This window comes from Colius striatus, chromosome 2, assembly GCF_028858725.1.
Source record: "Colius striatus isolate bColStr4 chromosome 2, bColStr4.1.hap1, whole genome shotgun sequence".
Lineage (NCBI taxonomy): Eukaryota > Metazoa > Chordata > Aves > Coliiformes > Coliidae > Colius > Colius striatus.
Genome location: NC_084760.1, coordinates 87,474,665 through 87,491,146, shown reverse-complemented (window position 1 = coordinate 87,491,146; position 16,482 = coordinate 87,474,665). Strand labels below are relative to the sequence as shown.

Sequence of the window (16,482 nt, the reverse complement as noted above, 5' to 3'; positions counted from 1 at the left end):
ATAGGGTCACAGACTTTCCCCTGCCCTAGTCACATGGGCCTGTGCGTCAGCTCCAGCAATCCAGCCCTAGGTAAATAGGATTAACTTGCTGAACTGGCTGAAAAGTAACACTGAAGAAAAATAAATTGGTTTTGGTTGCACTGGCAGACAGAGATGACACCCCTCATGGCATCACATGCCTGAATTGCTAGATCTGAGGCCTAGCTGGGGACAGGAATGTCACTTCTGAAGGGGAAATGTGACTGCCCTTTTTTGCATTGGCTTTTAGTTGAACCACAAAATGGCCTCTGTGGAAGGCAGTTCTGAAAATGAATGGATTGAGTTACAGAACATAAAGTTAACATGTTTATGCTTTACTGTCTTCGGGTATGATTTGACAAACATAAAATACAGTTGATCCTTGAAAAGATGTGATGAGACATAGCACAGACCTTCATGTCCCCATCCTTATGTGGAAGCTACGTTTGATGCCCAGGGAAAGGAGCAGTGTCCAGCAGGTCTCAGAACTGAGATCACAGAACATTCCAAACCACAGCATCAGCCCTGGGGAGAGGCAACGCTAAATGATCAGGACTGAAAAAATGTTACTTCTGCTTTGGGCAAAGATGCTTCTCAACCTGATCTCAAAATGGTTATTTACAGAAAATGATGGGTTCAAGCTTGCTTTCAGTAGATAGCATTAATTATATGAGATCATTTGTTGGAATGGCTTCTTTGTAAATACCTACAGCTTAGAAAGAGCAGTCTCTGTCAAGAGCTTAGCTAATGGACGATGAACCTATGGCTCTAAACAGGATCTAATGAAAACACTTCAAGCAGCAAAATAAATGGTGTGTTTACATAATTTTTATAGATGTATACATTTGTGTAATAAAGGGAAATTCATCTATCCCAAGCTGATACAATATCTAATATATAAATGGTAAAATGATCAACATGCTAGAGCTTATGCCCATTGTGTCATAAAGACAGAGAGATGCAGTTCTTGTCTAATGTGTGCTGCAGTAGCAAGAGGAGCAGAGATGTGTGGGGAGATGGGCTGGCTGGAAATACCAGGTTCACCTGGGTTGCCTGCTAAGGATAAGCCCGAGGCTGCTCTCCAGATCAGACCTGTTGGTGCTGGTGCCTGTGAACGTGTGTTGTTTGGGGGCCCCCATGCCCGAACATGCCCTACTAGTCCTCTGCCATGCCCTACTAGGCCGGTGTCACCAGGCCGTTTGCCATGCTGCAGGCAGGCCTGTCTTGCAGAGCAGAAATGATAGGATGTGCTACATCCTGTGCTCATGGCTGTTCCATGAACCACCCTGTAAGCTCTGCATCCACACAGCCAGCACGACAGCCAATTGCCCTGGGGATCTTCCTCTTCTGAGACAACACTGTTCCCATACTAAGTTCCTACATTGTCTGGTTCAGTCCCTGGGACTGAAATCAGAAGTTTACACAAGGTGCCCTTGATGTCACTGAGCTCCTAGGAGACAGAGAGGTGTATCAGCGTGGCTTTATTTTTCAGAGCGAAATGGGCCACCATTTCTTCTTATGCATCTCTTTGGCAGCATTGCACAGAAGTGTTCTGCAGTCTCACACAAGTCAAAGCCGCACCTGCCAAACTAGTTTGGAAAGGATTTTTCAAAGGCCAGAACATGCTTGTCTATGATTTCCCTCCAGCATTAGCTGTTCTTGTAAGGACTTTTAGGGACTTACCTTGAAGGACCTTAGTGACCTTCTTCTAGCAAGGGACATTTAGAAATCCTACACCAATGAAATCCAGCATCCTCCAGTGACATTGGAAATCCCTGCCCTCCAAATAGCCAACTTTCATGCCAGAAAATATTATATGTTCTCTGACAGGGCCTGATACTGTAGGCAGGTGGGGCAGGCACCACAGTGATTAGCACACATCCCTCTCAGTGTCTGTCCTCAGAAAACATGCATTGATTCATGGATACTCATTGCAACAGGTTCAAGAGATTAGAGCTAGTGACCTCATGTCCTTTCTAAAGATAATAAAAGGCAAAGCTTAACAACATGATTTATTAAAAATGCTGTATGAAGGGTAATTTATTTCAGTAATAATTAACATTACCAACCAAAAAGCTGCAAAGACACTTTTTCATTCCATTAATTCCACATTCACAGAATTTTCCCATCCCTGTTGAATCACTGTTCCTATCTTTCCAGCTGTACTGTGTGCAAAAGTGAACACCACAGTTTTTCCTGACTTTTTTCCTTTAATGATTAATACGGTGGTGATTTTTCTAGTGGGATCCACTTGAGCATTGGCCGAATAAGGTATTAGCTCTAATACCTTATTAGTATTACCTTCACAGCTGATTAGAGCAACTATTTTGCCTGCCTACTTGTGAATTTTAAGAAAATACTGGTTGTAGCATAAGCAGACAAAGTGGTAACTAAAGCAGCCAGGAAACACCCTTAACTCCAGTGAAAAAAAACAAAAAAGCATGTTCATTAAAGCCAGTTCTAGATCAGCTGCACAGTTAATTGTGTCAGAAGTTATGAAGCAGTCACAGGCTGACAAATGCCATTGGATCAAATGAATGGTGTGATAGTAAGAAAGCAAAATAACTAACCTAGAAAGACCAAAACCGGACATAAGAAAGGCATATGTTTTAAATGGTTGTTTCTTTATTAGGCAGAAAAGATTTCTGAAGGGAAAGAAGTGTTTCTTTTAATCTGCTTTGCAAGGTTCAGAAAAGGTACAGCAGATGAAACACTGACTCCCTCATCTTGACTGGATTTCTGCCACCACTAAGTCACAGAACTCAAAATTTCACAGTCAAACAGCCCAAATTTCACAGACGTGGTAACCAGTAGAAGAACAAATCTCTTTATAGAGGAAGATGGTCTTCATTTCTTACCTTAATGCCAATCACTGCTTTAGTCTTTTTTCATAGGTCACAAACAAAAGCATGTAAGCACACGCTTAAGTTGCGTCTGTTCAAGTAAGGCCTCTTAATTAACTGCAAACTCATGTTTAAGTCCTTCCCTTGATAAAGCTGCTTTCCTGGATCAGGATATAGCAGTGAATTTGAGGTAGAGCTATGTGACCAGTGACACTCACTTTTAATTTGTATTGTTTTCCATTCTGAGGAACAAACTTGTTTACGTAGGTTACTGGATAGTGAAGGCTTCTGTTGGCTTTGGTGTTGCTGACTAGATCTAATTTGAAGAAACCTTGCAAGGACAGCTACCAGAGAGACATTGCCTCTAAGAAATGCAGCCTAAAATGAACACTGACAGCCTTGAAGTGGAACAGACAGATGGAGTCGTGTTTGCCAGAGTCCCACAAGCCCTTATTAAAAGCAGACAGGTCTGATGACTGCAGAGAAAGGGAACAAGTTAGGTGTTACAAGGAAGCAGTGTGCTCTGTAATATGTGACTGCATTAGTGGTTTATAGACAGGGTTTCACCTTTTCCCACTGGAAAGGCACAGAGTGATGACCAGGTGGTGACAGGATCTCTTTGTGGCAGAGCTATCTCCACTTGTGCAGAATTTCAAAGCAAAAGGCTGTGACTTTATTTACCCAGCAAACATGCTGAGTAATAGTGAATCTCTCAACCAAAGTCCCGTTCTTCCCACAGGGCTCACCTGACCTAAGAGAGTTTAACAGCATTCAGTGCAAAACATTCAACCTCAGAACAGGCTACAGGCAGCAGCAGCTTTCTCTTTAGACTTTCCCTATCTTGCCACCCAGATCTGCGATGGTATGAGGCTGCATGCTGGAGATGCAGAGTTACTTCCCCCCTCAGAACACAGAGCATTTACAGTAAGTAAACAGATTTGGAGACGAGTCCTTCCACATGTGCGGACCGGAAGCTGAGCCAAGAAAGAATTGAGTGAGTCATGAACAATGCCTGGAAGCCTAAAAAAAAAACTACCCCAAAACAACAAAAACCCAGAGCCCTCTCTACTTTGAAGACACAGTATTCCCCTCAAAAGCATTAGCAGGAACAAAATGTTCTCCTGTAACACACCATTTATGGCTTCATTAGGTACCTTTATCAGTCACCTTCGCCTTAATCTTAAAACTTATAATGTTGCCAGATGGATAGCCCTAGATTTAGGAAGTATCCCCATTCCTCTTGAATGCTGATGTATGTTAATACAATAGAAAAGCCTGTGAACAGCAGGGTAGAGCACACTGGCTTACGAGAAACAGTCTGGAGAAGAGGTAGTGATGCAAACTCTGCATGGTCCCGCTGCTGGTCTATGCCTGACATGCCCGGCAGTGGGACTGGGCTGCCACAGGGGATTATTCAGCAAAGTCCCTGTATTTGAAGCCAACGAAGACAACAGTGGTTGCTGGGTCCCGCAGGACAAAACTATATGTCCAGCTCTATTCACTGGGGAGCAGTAGAAGGCCTGAGGAAACATTATTTCTTCGCACCTAGGAAGAAACCATACCCTCCCACTCTCTTGAAGTATATGGCCCATGCCTTGTGGCTCCTGGCCCCATGAGGAATTCAGTATTCAGCCTCGTGTAGTAGGAAGAAAAGCTACTCCTAGAGAAGGGCAGAATTCAAAACATGCCATCCTGTAAGAAGAAAGCAGCAAACTGACCAGTGGTGTGGCACCGTTCAGCTGATTAGGTCTCATGGTGAAGGAATATTAAAAGGATCACAGATTGATCTAGACTTTGTTTACATGCCAAAAGAGAAGCCCCAAAAGCCATAACCCACCTACTGTAAGTCAGTCAGAGCTCTTGACATAGTTTATATTCAATGCCAATTAAGTTTTATTCACAAGGGTGGTACCGATACCAAGATCCTGATTATTCCAACTCAGGAGAGGACCGAGTACATTTAATCAAGAAAACTATGATGACATCATGGGGCCAACCAACTAACACTCAGTTTCAGTAACTCCTGAAGTCCAGTCAATGCGAGACATTAAACTCCTTGTCCTTCCTAGCTAAATTCCATTGGATTAACACCAATCTCTGAGAAATGATAGCCCACCCCACCTGCAGGGATCTAAAAAAGCTTTGAGCTGTAACAATTTCTTTGACCCATATATCCTAAATTTGGGTCATTTTTCCTTATCGACTAATGGCTTTGTGTGGGGATGAGGAGGAGAAGACACGGCCATGGTCTGCTGCAGTATAATTGCTGGTCAGCTTCCTGATTATTTACATCTTATGAAATGGTATCACGGCATATAAGAAGCCAAGCAGACAAGAGAATGTTACAGTAACCTAATTACCAACACTCATACAGTACTCTTTTATGATGGTCATTAAAGCATTCTATAGGTGTTCCTACCACTAAACAAAAACATAGCAGACCTAGCTTTTGACATATGAACAATCTCACAGAAAGCAGGGTTGCGGGTCACAGGTCAGTACAGTGGTGCCTGTGGCACCCGAGCTGTGTAAAGAGCATGACACTGCAGCCAAAGTGGAGAAGATGGGATGGCCTGCACAGCTTACAGCAACATGGTACACAGGCATGGACTCGTGGGGACTCTGCTGAGGTCAGAGGAAGCCCATCCTGAGCTAGAGATCTCAGTTACACTTGTTGATAACTTTTTTTCTTGTGGAAGTGTGAACGCTTTCTCTCCTGGTCCTAATGAAATGAGATTAGCTGTCCAGCTCCAGTGGTCGGGAACCTTTGTATGGAGCCTGAAACATGATTCCTTTGGAATCTCCACGTATGACAACAGGCTTCTGCACTCTTGCTATGTCTTGCACCACTTTTCTTACTACCGCTGCATATCCATATGTGCAGCTACACCTCTATAGCTACAACTAGCTATGGCTATTTGTCTCTTCTCTTCATTTCCTAATTGTGGGATATTCTTGTGGACACTCAGTTGCTGCCATGTTTGTTGGCTCCCTAAAACACAAGAGGCAGAGTTCAACTCTGTATTTTTGTCATTTTTGTGATTTGGGGTTTTTTTTTGTGATTACATTTTTGTGATTTTTCCAGATGTCCCAAAACATGTTTTCTCTTTCCTTAACTACAAGTTTAATAAAACAAATATTAAGTATCTAGGGACTGACTTTTCAGCATTTATATATTTCTGTTATATTACAGCTTTTCAAAACTTCTTCAGGCAAAATTAGTTTCTTCTCTCCAAAATTTTTAACTGCTCATTGGTTACTATTGCCTCATCACTCATCCTACTGCCCTCAGTGGCACACTCAAGAGAAAAATTAAATAGCCCCCTGCAAAAAGGCCAGACCTCAAAAACACCTTATGAGTTCGAAAGGCGGTGGGAAACAGCTGTTGGGATGTACTGGGGTGTGTGTGGTGGCCGGTAAATGCGGCTATTGATTCGGCAGCTGGGGATGAATGCCGACTCGGTGCAATTTACAAAGGAATTCATGGAATCCCAGAATGGTAAGGGGTTGGAAAGAACCTCTGAAGATCTAGTCTAACCCCGCTGTTGAAGCAGGTCCACCTAGATCAGGTCGCACAGGAATGCTTCTCCACAGCCTCCCTGTGCAAGGCAGCCTGTGCAAGGGCTCACTCACCCTCACAGGAAAGAAGTTTCTCATTGTGTTTAAGTGGAACTTTTGTGTTCAAATGCAACTGCGAACTCCAGCCGAGGAACCGCTGGCTCCTTCCCCGTCTCTCAGTTGGGCGGCGCGGAGGGGCCACGGCGGGCCAAGGCCATCACTGGTGCCTCGGCAGCCGCGAGGCCACTGCGCCTCCTGCTCGCGTTCGTAACCCAGCGGGCACAAAAGACCCTCCGCTAACAGCCAGGGCTTCAGCTCTGACAGAGGCGGCCTGGGCACGGCTGCACTCCTCCCCGACAACCGAGCTCCATGGTGCCCCCGCCCCGGGCGCTGCGAGCTCGGTGGCGCTGGCCGGCTCTCGGGGCTCCCGACCCGCCTGGCCAGGCCCTGGCGGCTCCCGCCGCGGTGCCCGAGGGCCGTCGGCCGTTCCGCCGGGGAGCCGTCAGGAGGCGGCTGCTGCCCACCCTCGCGGCCCTCGCGTGACGCTCGAGGCGCCCCCCACCCCCGTCCGCCCCCGCGTGACCCCCGCCCAGCGCGCCCTTCTCTCTCTCTCTCCCGCCCTCAGGGGAAGCCCCGCCCCTGGGCAGGCTCGCCGATCTGAGCCGGGCCGAGCCGTGCCGGGCCGGGCCGGGCCGGGGCCGTGTGAAACGCACCTTTTGCACGAGTCCCGCTGGCGGGCGGGGGGGGGAAGGTGGGGGAAAGCCGATGCCCTCAGCCAATCGGAGCCGCCGCTGCCAAGGACGTCACGCGCGGCCGCGTCCCCCTCCAACGGCACGGGCCCGGCGGGGCGGAGCGGCCGCGGCCAATGGGCGGAACCGGGAGGGCGGGCACCGCCTGTCGCGAGGGCGCGCGGGCCAATGGTGAGCGAGGCGGGGGGCGGGGGCGGGCGGGCGCCGCAGGGCGGGGGGGCGGCGACCAATGGGGCGCGGGCGGGGGGGCGTGGCCGTGCCGGCTCGGGTTCCGTGTGGAAAGAGTGAGGGGGCTCGGGTGCAAAGTTTGCTCGCCCAGCGGCTGCGGAGGGAGCGGTTGTGGCCGAACCGCCGGCGGCGGGGAACGGGCCGCGCTCCACCTCGGCGCATCGCCGCGCCCGCTCGTCGGGCCGCTCGTCGCGCCGACCGTCTGACCGCCCGAGCGCCCGCCGCTCTCGTCGCGCCTCCGCCGTGCCGTGCCGTGCCGCGCCGGCAGCCGCTGCCCCGGCGCGATGTGCGGGGGGATGGCGGCGAAGGGGCCGGGCGGGCCGCGGTGGTGGCAGAACCGGCGGGCGCGGCTGCTGTGCATGCTGGCGCTCACCTTCCTCTTCTTCGTAGTGGAGGTCGTGGTGAGCCGGGTCACGTCGTCGCTGGCCATGCTCTCCGACTCCTTCCACATGCTCTCCGATGTCATGGCCCTGGTCGTGGCGCTGGTGGCCGTGCGCTTCGCCCAGCGCACCCGCGCCACCAAGAAGAACACCTTCGGGTGGGTGCGGGCCGAGGTGATGGGCGCCCTCGTCAACGCCGTCTTCCTCACCGCCCTCTGCTTCACCATCCTGCTGGAGGCCATCGAGCGCTTCACGGAGCCCCACGAGATCCAGCAGCCGCTGGTGGTCATCGGCGTGGGGGTGGCGGGGCTCATCATCAACCTGCTGGGGCTCTGCCTCTTCAACCACCACGGCGTTGGGGGCCACGGCCACTCCCACGGCCACGGGCACTCGCACAGCGGCAGGCAGCACCCCCGCAGCGGCCCCAAGGCCGAGCAGCAACCTGGGGACGGGGAGGCTGCGCTGCACCGGGAAGAGACCAGCACCTTAGTGGAGAACTGCAGCAGCTCCAACGGAGTCGGCCAGGAGAAGCTGGGTAAGCCCTATAGCGCCTCTGTCCCGCACAGCAGGGACTATGTCCCAGCATACCAGTGTCTACGTCCTAGCTCTTACGTCCCAGCTTAGCAGGGACTATGTCCTAGTGACCGTGTCCCAGCATAGCAGTGTCTATGTTCTAGCACTTGTGTCCCAGCATAGTGCTAGGAAGCAGGGAGGCCTTTTCCCCAAGTCATCTCTGTCCCACCGGGCGCGAGCTTCGTGGGAACCACTCATCCCTCTTCCTGGGAAAGAGGCAAGAAACTTTCTTAGCGGCACTCTCAGACACATGGGCATTGCACCTCCTCTGCCTTGCACCTTTCTTTCCAGTGCTAAAAGAAGTGCTTTAAGATGTGTGTCTCTCTTGCAGACAGGTCAAAGCATGAAAGAGTGTTTGCCTCAGAAAAAGTTGGTGCTGTTGGAGAAGACACATGACAAGTGTTTTTTTGCTTAGCGACACAAGTTGTCACAAGACGTGTCCTTAGTGCCTTTGGAACTGGCTGTGCATCAAATAAAGCACAGCTCAACACCTTGGTCCTGACAGTCAGATCTCTTCATTGGGTCATTTACTACCTGAGAAGCTAATCTCAGTCCGAATGGAACATACTGACTTATATTCCACTGCAATAATGTTATACTTCTTCATGATATCCGTATTAATAGGAAGAAGTCTTGGAAAATACCAGTCAGGACCGTGGAAGTTGTGCAATAGGCACTGAATGTGGAGCTCACTGGTTTCAAGGGTACATGCGTGGTTTCTTTGAATTAGTTTTCTTTAGCTTTCTAAAGCACACACCTTCCCACTCGCACATAGAGATATATTTAAAGTCTTCCTTTCCCAATTATGATGAAACTGTCTGTTTTGTGGAAGGGTATTTCTTGCGTTATTTTCTTAATGGATCCGAAAGCTTGCATAGTTTATTTGGAAGTCTCTTGGTCAAAGCCAAGCAGAGTGAAAAGGTGCCTCATGGTCGCTTCTCTGCTTTAATCATATGGCATTGCTGTTAGCAGGAGGAAGGGGTTTTAGTCTTTAGAGCCCACGCCTCTCCTGTATTTTCAGGGTGACATCAGGAGACCACTGTTTTATCTTAAACTGAGTTTTAATTGAGCAAAGTGAACTTTGCTGCAGTTTTGGTTTTTTTTCTGTGGTCAGAGGTTCCAACACATGTTTGAGAAACTCAACAGTCCCTCTCTCTTGTGTTTTACAAGAGGATAGGAAAGTTCCTCTGAATATAGTACACCATTTTCTTGACCACATAATAAGCTCCTACTGTCGGTTTAGTTCTGACAAAGGTATCCTCCTAATTAGTTTCAAACAATGTAAAATTAGCTTAACTGTTGATTTGGTAGATCTCTTGGCTTGTGAATTGTTTTTGTGTGGTGAAAAAGAGCAGAGAAGTTGTGCATTCTGCCGAGTTTTGGACTAGTTCTGGACTAAAAGATTAATTTTTAACATGGATTAATACATATACTGCTTTGAGCTAACTTGTCTGGAATTTCTCACGGATGTCCTTCTGGCAATAAAAAATAATTTCTTGCGGGTATTTAGGTGGCAAAAGGGTACAATTTTGATCACAGTGAAACTTTGAAATAAGTTTGGATTTCCTTCTGTGCCATGCCATGGTTATGTAATGGATGGTGTTATTCACAGTTCACCCATGGAAGCATTACAGGTGAAAGTTCTCAAAGACTTGTGAGAAGCCGTAAGGTGTGTGGCTGAAGACTAGGGAAATGACTGAGAGTGGTACAATGACTTCACTGGAAATTGCAAAGAGGGGTAGACCCTGATTTGCTAAGGAGAAAGTGGAAAGCTAGTGATAGCCTTAGGGGCTAGTCCTGCACAGGTATCTTTGTACCATTAAAAACAATCTCAAGAGCTTTCTGGAGCTGTGTTTCCTGATACCTACCCTTATAGATAGATCTGCTGACTTTCCAAATCTTTTCTCTGAGTACTTGAGGCAGTAGAGTGTCAGAAAAGTTCCTCTTTCCTTGCTCTCCCTGAGATCTGAACTCTGTAACCTGAGATACTTTTCCGCTAGTTTCTTAATTTCTCTGGCAAGTTACAGGTCCCGTATTCTGTGGCTTACAGAAGTTGTGTGGAAAATGTAGCTGGAGTGTTAGGACAGAAGTGTAATTTGCACCAGGTTATGAGCCTGGGGCTTGGAACTGACCCGCTCAGCCACCTTCATAGGAGCCTGCCCCTTCTTCTGAGAGGAAAGAACTTACAGGCACTTTGTCACAATCATAAGAGCAGAGCGGCAGAAGCCGCAGGTCATACTAACGTGTTAATGTTTACAAAGCTCTGAACAGAATAACCACAGAAGCAGTGAGAACTCCTTGTCTCAGTTTATTGGGCTGGTGGCCAAGTGCCCATTACACTTCTTTAACACGGGAAACCTTCCATCCGAAGAACTTTTGAAGAAAAATAGGAAGTTAATTGTGTAAAATACTTTAAACTTTGAACATTGGAAGGTATTTTCCTTTGAAAATTTTTCTTCTTTGGAGTGATGTGTGCATTTATTTGTATAGCTAGTTAGGTGTGATGGAGTGGCAATATTGAAACAGTTTGGACAAAGGAGGACACTAAAATATTCGCTTGTGTGTTGGATGGTCTGTGACATATGGCTTTGGGCATCAGCAGCTCTATGTCACTCAACAACCAAAACCAACTGAAATATATGTGATTTATGTATTCTGAAATAAAAATAACAGTAGTTTGTCACCTCTGAGAGCTTCAGTGATAACTTAGACTGTCTTTTAGTCAATATCGATAAATTTTGTGGTTTAGACCTAAAAGCTCGGCTCGTTGTGCCTTACAATCCTACCGGCTCCGTGTACATCTCAGACTTCCTTTTGAAAATGAACTGCTAAACCTGAGAAAAAGTTACTATAAAGCAATATCCATACAGGTTTTGAACTTCTGGCCTCAAAATTATAATATAAAATGGCAGTGCAGTCCTATGATTTAAGAAAGATTTTAGCAATGTGATTAGCTTTTTGGCTTTTCAAAGCGAGATGGGGGGAGTTACTTAGCTACTTAACCAGCTTTTTTTAATACATGCTCTGCAATTCTGCATATGAAAAGAACAGGGAATAGTCAAATAGTTAAAGAGCTGGAAAATGTGAAAACAATTTTTCAGCAGAATAAATGAAAACACAGTCATCTTCAAGTTCAAACTTGAAGCATCTTTTCATGTTCCAGCAATTGCCTTGTAGACTACTCGGATCACTTACTGGGACAATTGAGTATTTGTCAGCCAGAGAAAACGTTGCAAAGTGTTATGGGTAGAATTGCTGTCTTTTCAGTTTCGTACTGGATGTGGCAAGCTTAATGCCAGTCATTATTTTACATAGAGTGATGTGTGATGTTATAGCCTGTGCCTAATCATTTTACTGTTTTCTTGGCAGGCGACATGAAAGACGACATGGCTGACCTACAAGTGAATGGCAACGCTGGCCATTATCCTCTGGATGTCGAGGAGGTTGAAGAAGACTCCAGTGCACAGCTTAACATGCGTGGAGTTTTTCTGCATGTTTTTGGAGATGCCTTAGGTTCAGTGATTGTGGTAGTGAATGCCTTGCTCTTTTATGGGTTGTGGAATCCATGCCCCAAAGATAGGCCCTGCTTTAATCCATGTGTCAATAATCATTGCATGGAAAATGCTACTTTATCCCAAACACTTGGCAGAGCAAACGGGTCTGAGGCAGAGAGCATTCCGGTGGCTGGTCCATGCTGGTTGCTATATTTAGATCCCGTCCTTTGTCTGATAATGGTTTGTATCCTCCTTTACACAACTTACCCGTTACTTAGGGAGTCGGCCCTTATACTTCTACAGACTGTTCCCAAACAAATAGATGTTCATTCTCTGAACTCCAAATTGCGTACCCTTGAAGGAGTTGAAGCAGTCCACGAGCTACACATCTGGCAGCTAGCAGGCAGTAGGATCATTGGCACCGCTCACATAAAGTGTCCCGACCCCTCCACGTACATGATGGTGGCCAAGCGCATCAAGGAGATTTTTCACGACGAGGGGATTCACGCAACCACCATTCAGCCCGAGTTTGCTAGCGTTGGCTCTGAGTCTGGGAGAGGGAAATGCGAGTTCCCTTGCAGGACTCAGTGTGCTTTGAAGCAATGTTGCGGAACAGGAGAAGATAGTACTGCAAAGAAGACAGAAAAATCTTCGTCACTTAGCATTTCCTGTTCAGAAGTTGTCATCGACTTTCCGAAAGCCAGGAGGACTAAGTCGGAGAGCATCCCTTCGGTTAAGCTAGCGGCCAACATCGATCAGAACGAGCAGTTTGAGTCATCTTTGTAACTCCCCAGATGGTGCTGAACACCTGAGCTTTGGGTGACTTTCACAACAGCTATATTGCAAGAGGAAGAGACAGACGTTTGAGACGCAATTTTGCCAAGTAGTGTAATTGCTGAAGTCCTTGTTCTTGTCATATTTGCTAAATCTAGAATGCTTGTTTTAAAGAAACATAATGTCACTGTCATGATACAATGTGTTTGTGTTGACTTTGTACTGAGACAGACAGAAAGTGCAGGGATGCTGTAACAACTTCAGAAAACCGGTTTCACCATTTCGGCAGAGACACTTTTTGCTATGCTTTCAAATGAAAATATTTGTTTTTTTCCGGTGAAAAGGTATTTGAGACGTAAGCACGTAGGAACTCAATTTGTGTTACAGATCTCTTGGACCTACTTTTTCCTTTAATATTTGATTTGTAGATATTTTAATATATTGTTTATCGAGAAGCCCTTAGGAAACCAAAGTTCACAGAACGTTTTTTAAGATATAACTACTTAAAACTGGAAACTACTTCGAAGTTTCACGTATTTTTTTTCCTTAAACCTATAGAATAATAAATGTGAAAGCTTTTCTAATGAATTTCTTGTGGAGCATATTTTAAAGAGAATGTCATGTGATTGTTAGAAACTGTCCCCACTTTTTTTCTGGCGAGGTAGCGAGGTAATTAAAATCAACTGCTTGCGAAAATATCAGATGTGAAAGGGTTGAGTTTTTGGCTTTTTTTAAATCAGAGTGGAAGTTCAAGCTGCTGTGTACTGCTCTGTGATCAAGACGTGAGACTGACCGATAAAGTAACGCATACTTCATATTTTGTGGATTTTCTGGTGTTTTTCCTCGTTTCTAAGTTGGGTCTGGTCTTAAAAGTCTTTGAAGTTTAAAGAGTCCTTGACAGTGCTATGAATGAAGAGCTAGCGCTTCATTTTTGTTTTAACAGATGTTCAGTCTACCAAGATAAAAGAATTAGCTATGTCAGTAAGTGCTCTGTTTCCCAAGCACCGAAGGGGTAACTCATGCTTCGTAGCATAGATAGTGGCCTCCATTACAAGTAATTCAGTGGTGCATTTTGCTTGTAGTTGGATGTGTCTGTAAGCACTTGTGGTGACCACAGTCTGGTCCCACCATATCCTCAGGAGCCTTCCACTGACGTCTGAGGACGTGGGGCAGGGAGTAGGATTTCATTCACTGTGTTTCACACTTTGAGATATTTATGTGTCACATAATTTCACTTATTAAGTATCTGAATCTATGATTTAAAATGTTAATTCAGTTAATTGACAACTGGCACTCAAGAAGCTGTTACAGGATGCTGCCAGCTTAACACCTTAACAAAGGAGAAACGAGTCTCTGGGCTCTGTGAATTTGACAGAGATGAAGTGAGAGTTGAGGTAAAACATGCAATAAGTCTAATCAAAAACATGACCTTTTGGATCCACCCTGAAGTTATGCATGGGAAACAGTGTCTTGTGATTTGACTGCTCTTATGCTCAAAACTGGAAAACAACTCAGATCTTCCATTGTTTGGTTGTGACTCTGGACATGATAAACATTCTGCCTCTGTTTCCCTGTCTGAAAATGGGGATAATACCTACCTCACAGGGATGTTGTGAGGCTTAACTCTTGTGTGAAGAGTGCTGAGATCTGTTACTGGAAGGCACTGGAAGAAGCATATCATACTAAATTGCATGGTATTTACTTCTTCTAAAAATGCGTTTGCAATACCTGGGTACAACAGAGGGAACTGACGATGATTTTGGCCTTACGGAATTCTTTGATGCTGTGGTTTTCAGGTTTTTAACAGTATTTACTTGTAGGTTATTATTATTTTTTAAAGAATGTTTTGTTAGTGAAGGGAATGTAGCTTTGCCTCCGGATGCAGAAAACCTCGCTGGTTTGCATTTCTAATATGTGTCTCATACGATAATCACTCTGAAGTGGTTCAAAATAGCCTGCTGCCCATCAGACCTGGATTGGCCCGTCATGTCAGTGGTCTCACTTAACTTCTCAGCAGAGTGTTGCAGTCAACTCTTGATTAGCCATGGGTGGGTTATCAGTGTCGTAGATGAGCTGTGCAGTTCACAGGGCCAGACAAGCGCTGTGGTGCGTGCCGATGGGTTGGCCAAATGCTACGTGCCAAAGCATTGGAGAAGCAGAGGAGCTCAGTGAGGTGTCACGTGAGCCCCCTCTCAGAGGAGGATTTGTGAGCTTGGGTGCAGCATTGTGCCGTTATTTTGCCTCTTGGCTGCTCGGATCCACCTGCCGGAAGCTGCGGGGTGTGGATGGGTCAGTTCAGCTCCGCACCTGCTTGGGGATGTTGGTGCTTCACAGCAGTCAGCATCTGTCACCTTTTTCTGTGTTTATGCTCATTGTATAGTCTCGTAAACTAACTTAAATATGTTAATACAGTATTTATATATGGTTTTGTTTTGTCTGAATTATCTTAACTCTTTCTTCTGTTACCTGTATATGATCTAGAGTTGACAAATGAGATCTTGTATGAGACTACGTTTGCAAAATATGCTACCACTGCTAGTATACTACAGAGTATTAGCCAAGGAAATTTGGAAATGAACAAAGTACTATTTTTTTGGAAACGTGTATCCTCGCTTTTTATGGTAAACTTTCACTAATTGTTTCGCTCACTAGTTTAAAATTGGTCTCAGTCATTTGTATGAATCGTTGGGGTCCTGCTGTATGTCACAAATGCGCCATGGAACTACTGCTCAATAGTTTCTTTTTCAAAACAGAAACAACCCAGGACAAACCTTAGTAGCACTGAGAAGCCTGACTGAGAAGCTTCTCTCCCATTGCTCTTCTAAAATGAGAGCAACAATTAAGCCTTGACACCGTTGGTTAACAGTCTCGGTAAATGCATCTGAATAGATGGAGTTGTAGTCACCAATTCCATTGTAACTATTTAATCTTTTTTGTGTGTGTGTGTGTACCAGAAGTCATATTTTTCTATTTCTGTGTCCATTGCAGGCAATGGCTAGCTTAAAAGACAAAAATCTCTCCCCCACGTTATTTTTTATTACCAGGACAGGATGCAGATGTGACGACGATGATGATGATGGGGTCAGAGGGGAGAGTTGCGGGGCCTCTTGCTCGTGTGTCGCGCTGCCTCTGCAGCACCAGCTGGTGTTAGCAGGGCCCTTTAGTCTCTAGCCCTTAATGGTGAATTTCCTTAAAGCAGAAAGTCAGGTCAAGGTTGGTGGCTGCACAGTAGCAGGAACACAATTTTTGTGTTTGTTCTGGCTGTATGAGACTCGACCTGCTAACTTGTGGGCTAGCTTGATTATTGTTTTCTTTAACCTGATCTTTGTGTGGTTACACAGACTTGATTTGTTCTGAAGAACACTGTTCCAGAATACTGGGAGCGTTCAAAAACACTGCACAGTCTCTCTCTTTTTTTTCTTTTCTTTTTTTTTTTCCACAAAGCATGAAACTAGTGAATCTCATGTCAGTGAACACTGCAGTGGTGGGGAGCTAATTGTATTGTGTATCACATTCCTGAATTTTTAAAATAAAAAAAAATATGGAACACTGATTTTAAGGAAAAAGAAGTTTGTATTTCCATGTCTGGATCGTTTATGCTTCCGATTAAATGTGTCAGAGACATACCGAACATCATTGGGTGGAATATTTTACACTTGGGACATGTCTCATCCAGAAACATGCTGGTTTAGAATCACTTCTTAGATTGTATCTGCACCTAAAGGTGCAGTGCAGAACTGATGCAGACACTCAGTGGGCTAGCCACGATACTGTAAAGTTTGCCTTTGTAGCAGAGTAAATTGCTTCTGTGGAACCCCTTAGAATTTTAGCTTGGTGGCTTTCAGCATCCACTCTAGGCTTTTGG

At 45.8% G+C, this 16,482-nt stretch overlaps 1 protein-coding gene across 1 annotated transcript; it reads left to right on the top strand.

The window, feature by feature from the left end:
- Window positions 1–7,647: 7,647 nt before the first annotated feature.
- Window positions 7,648–16,192, top strand: SLC30A1 (solute carrier family 30 member 1). Its single transcript, XM_010201489.2, has 2 exons — window positions 7,648–8,311; window positions 11,719–16,192. The coding sequence occupies exons 1-2, from the start codon at window positions 7,681–7,683 to the stop codon at window positions 12,627–12,629; spliced, it is 1,542 nt and encodes a 513-aa protein (XP_010199791.2). The 5' UTR covers window positions 7,648–7,680; the 3' UTR covers window positions 12,630–16,192.
- Window positions 16,193–16,482: the final 290 nt, after the last annotated feature.

Bases quoted from the DNA above. Each gene is read 5' to 3' on its own strand.
- SLC30A1 (XM_010201489.2), top strand. From the start codon at position 7,681: ATGTGCGGGGGGATGGCGGCGAAGGGGCCGGGCGGGCCGCGGTGGTGG. The intron at 8,312-11,718 runs GTAAGCCCTATA...TTTTCTTGGCAG, and splicing joins AGTCGGCCAGGAGAAGCTGG to GCGACATGAAAGACGACATG.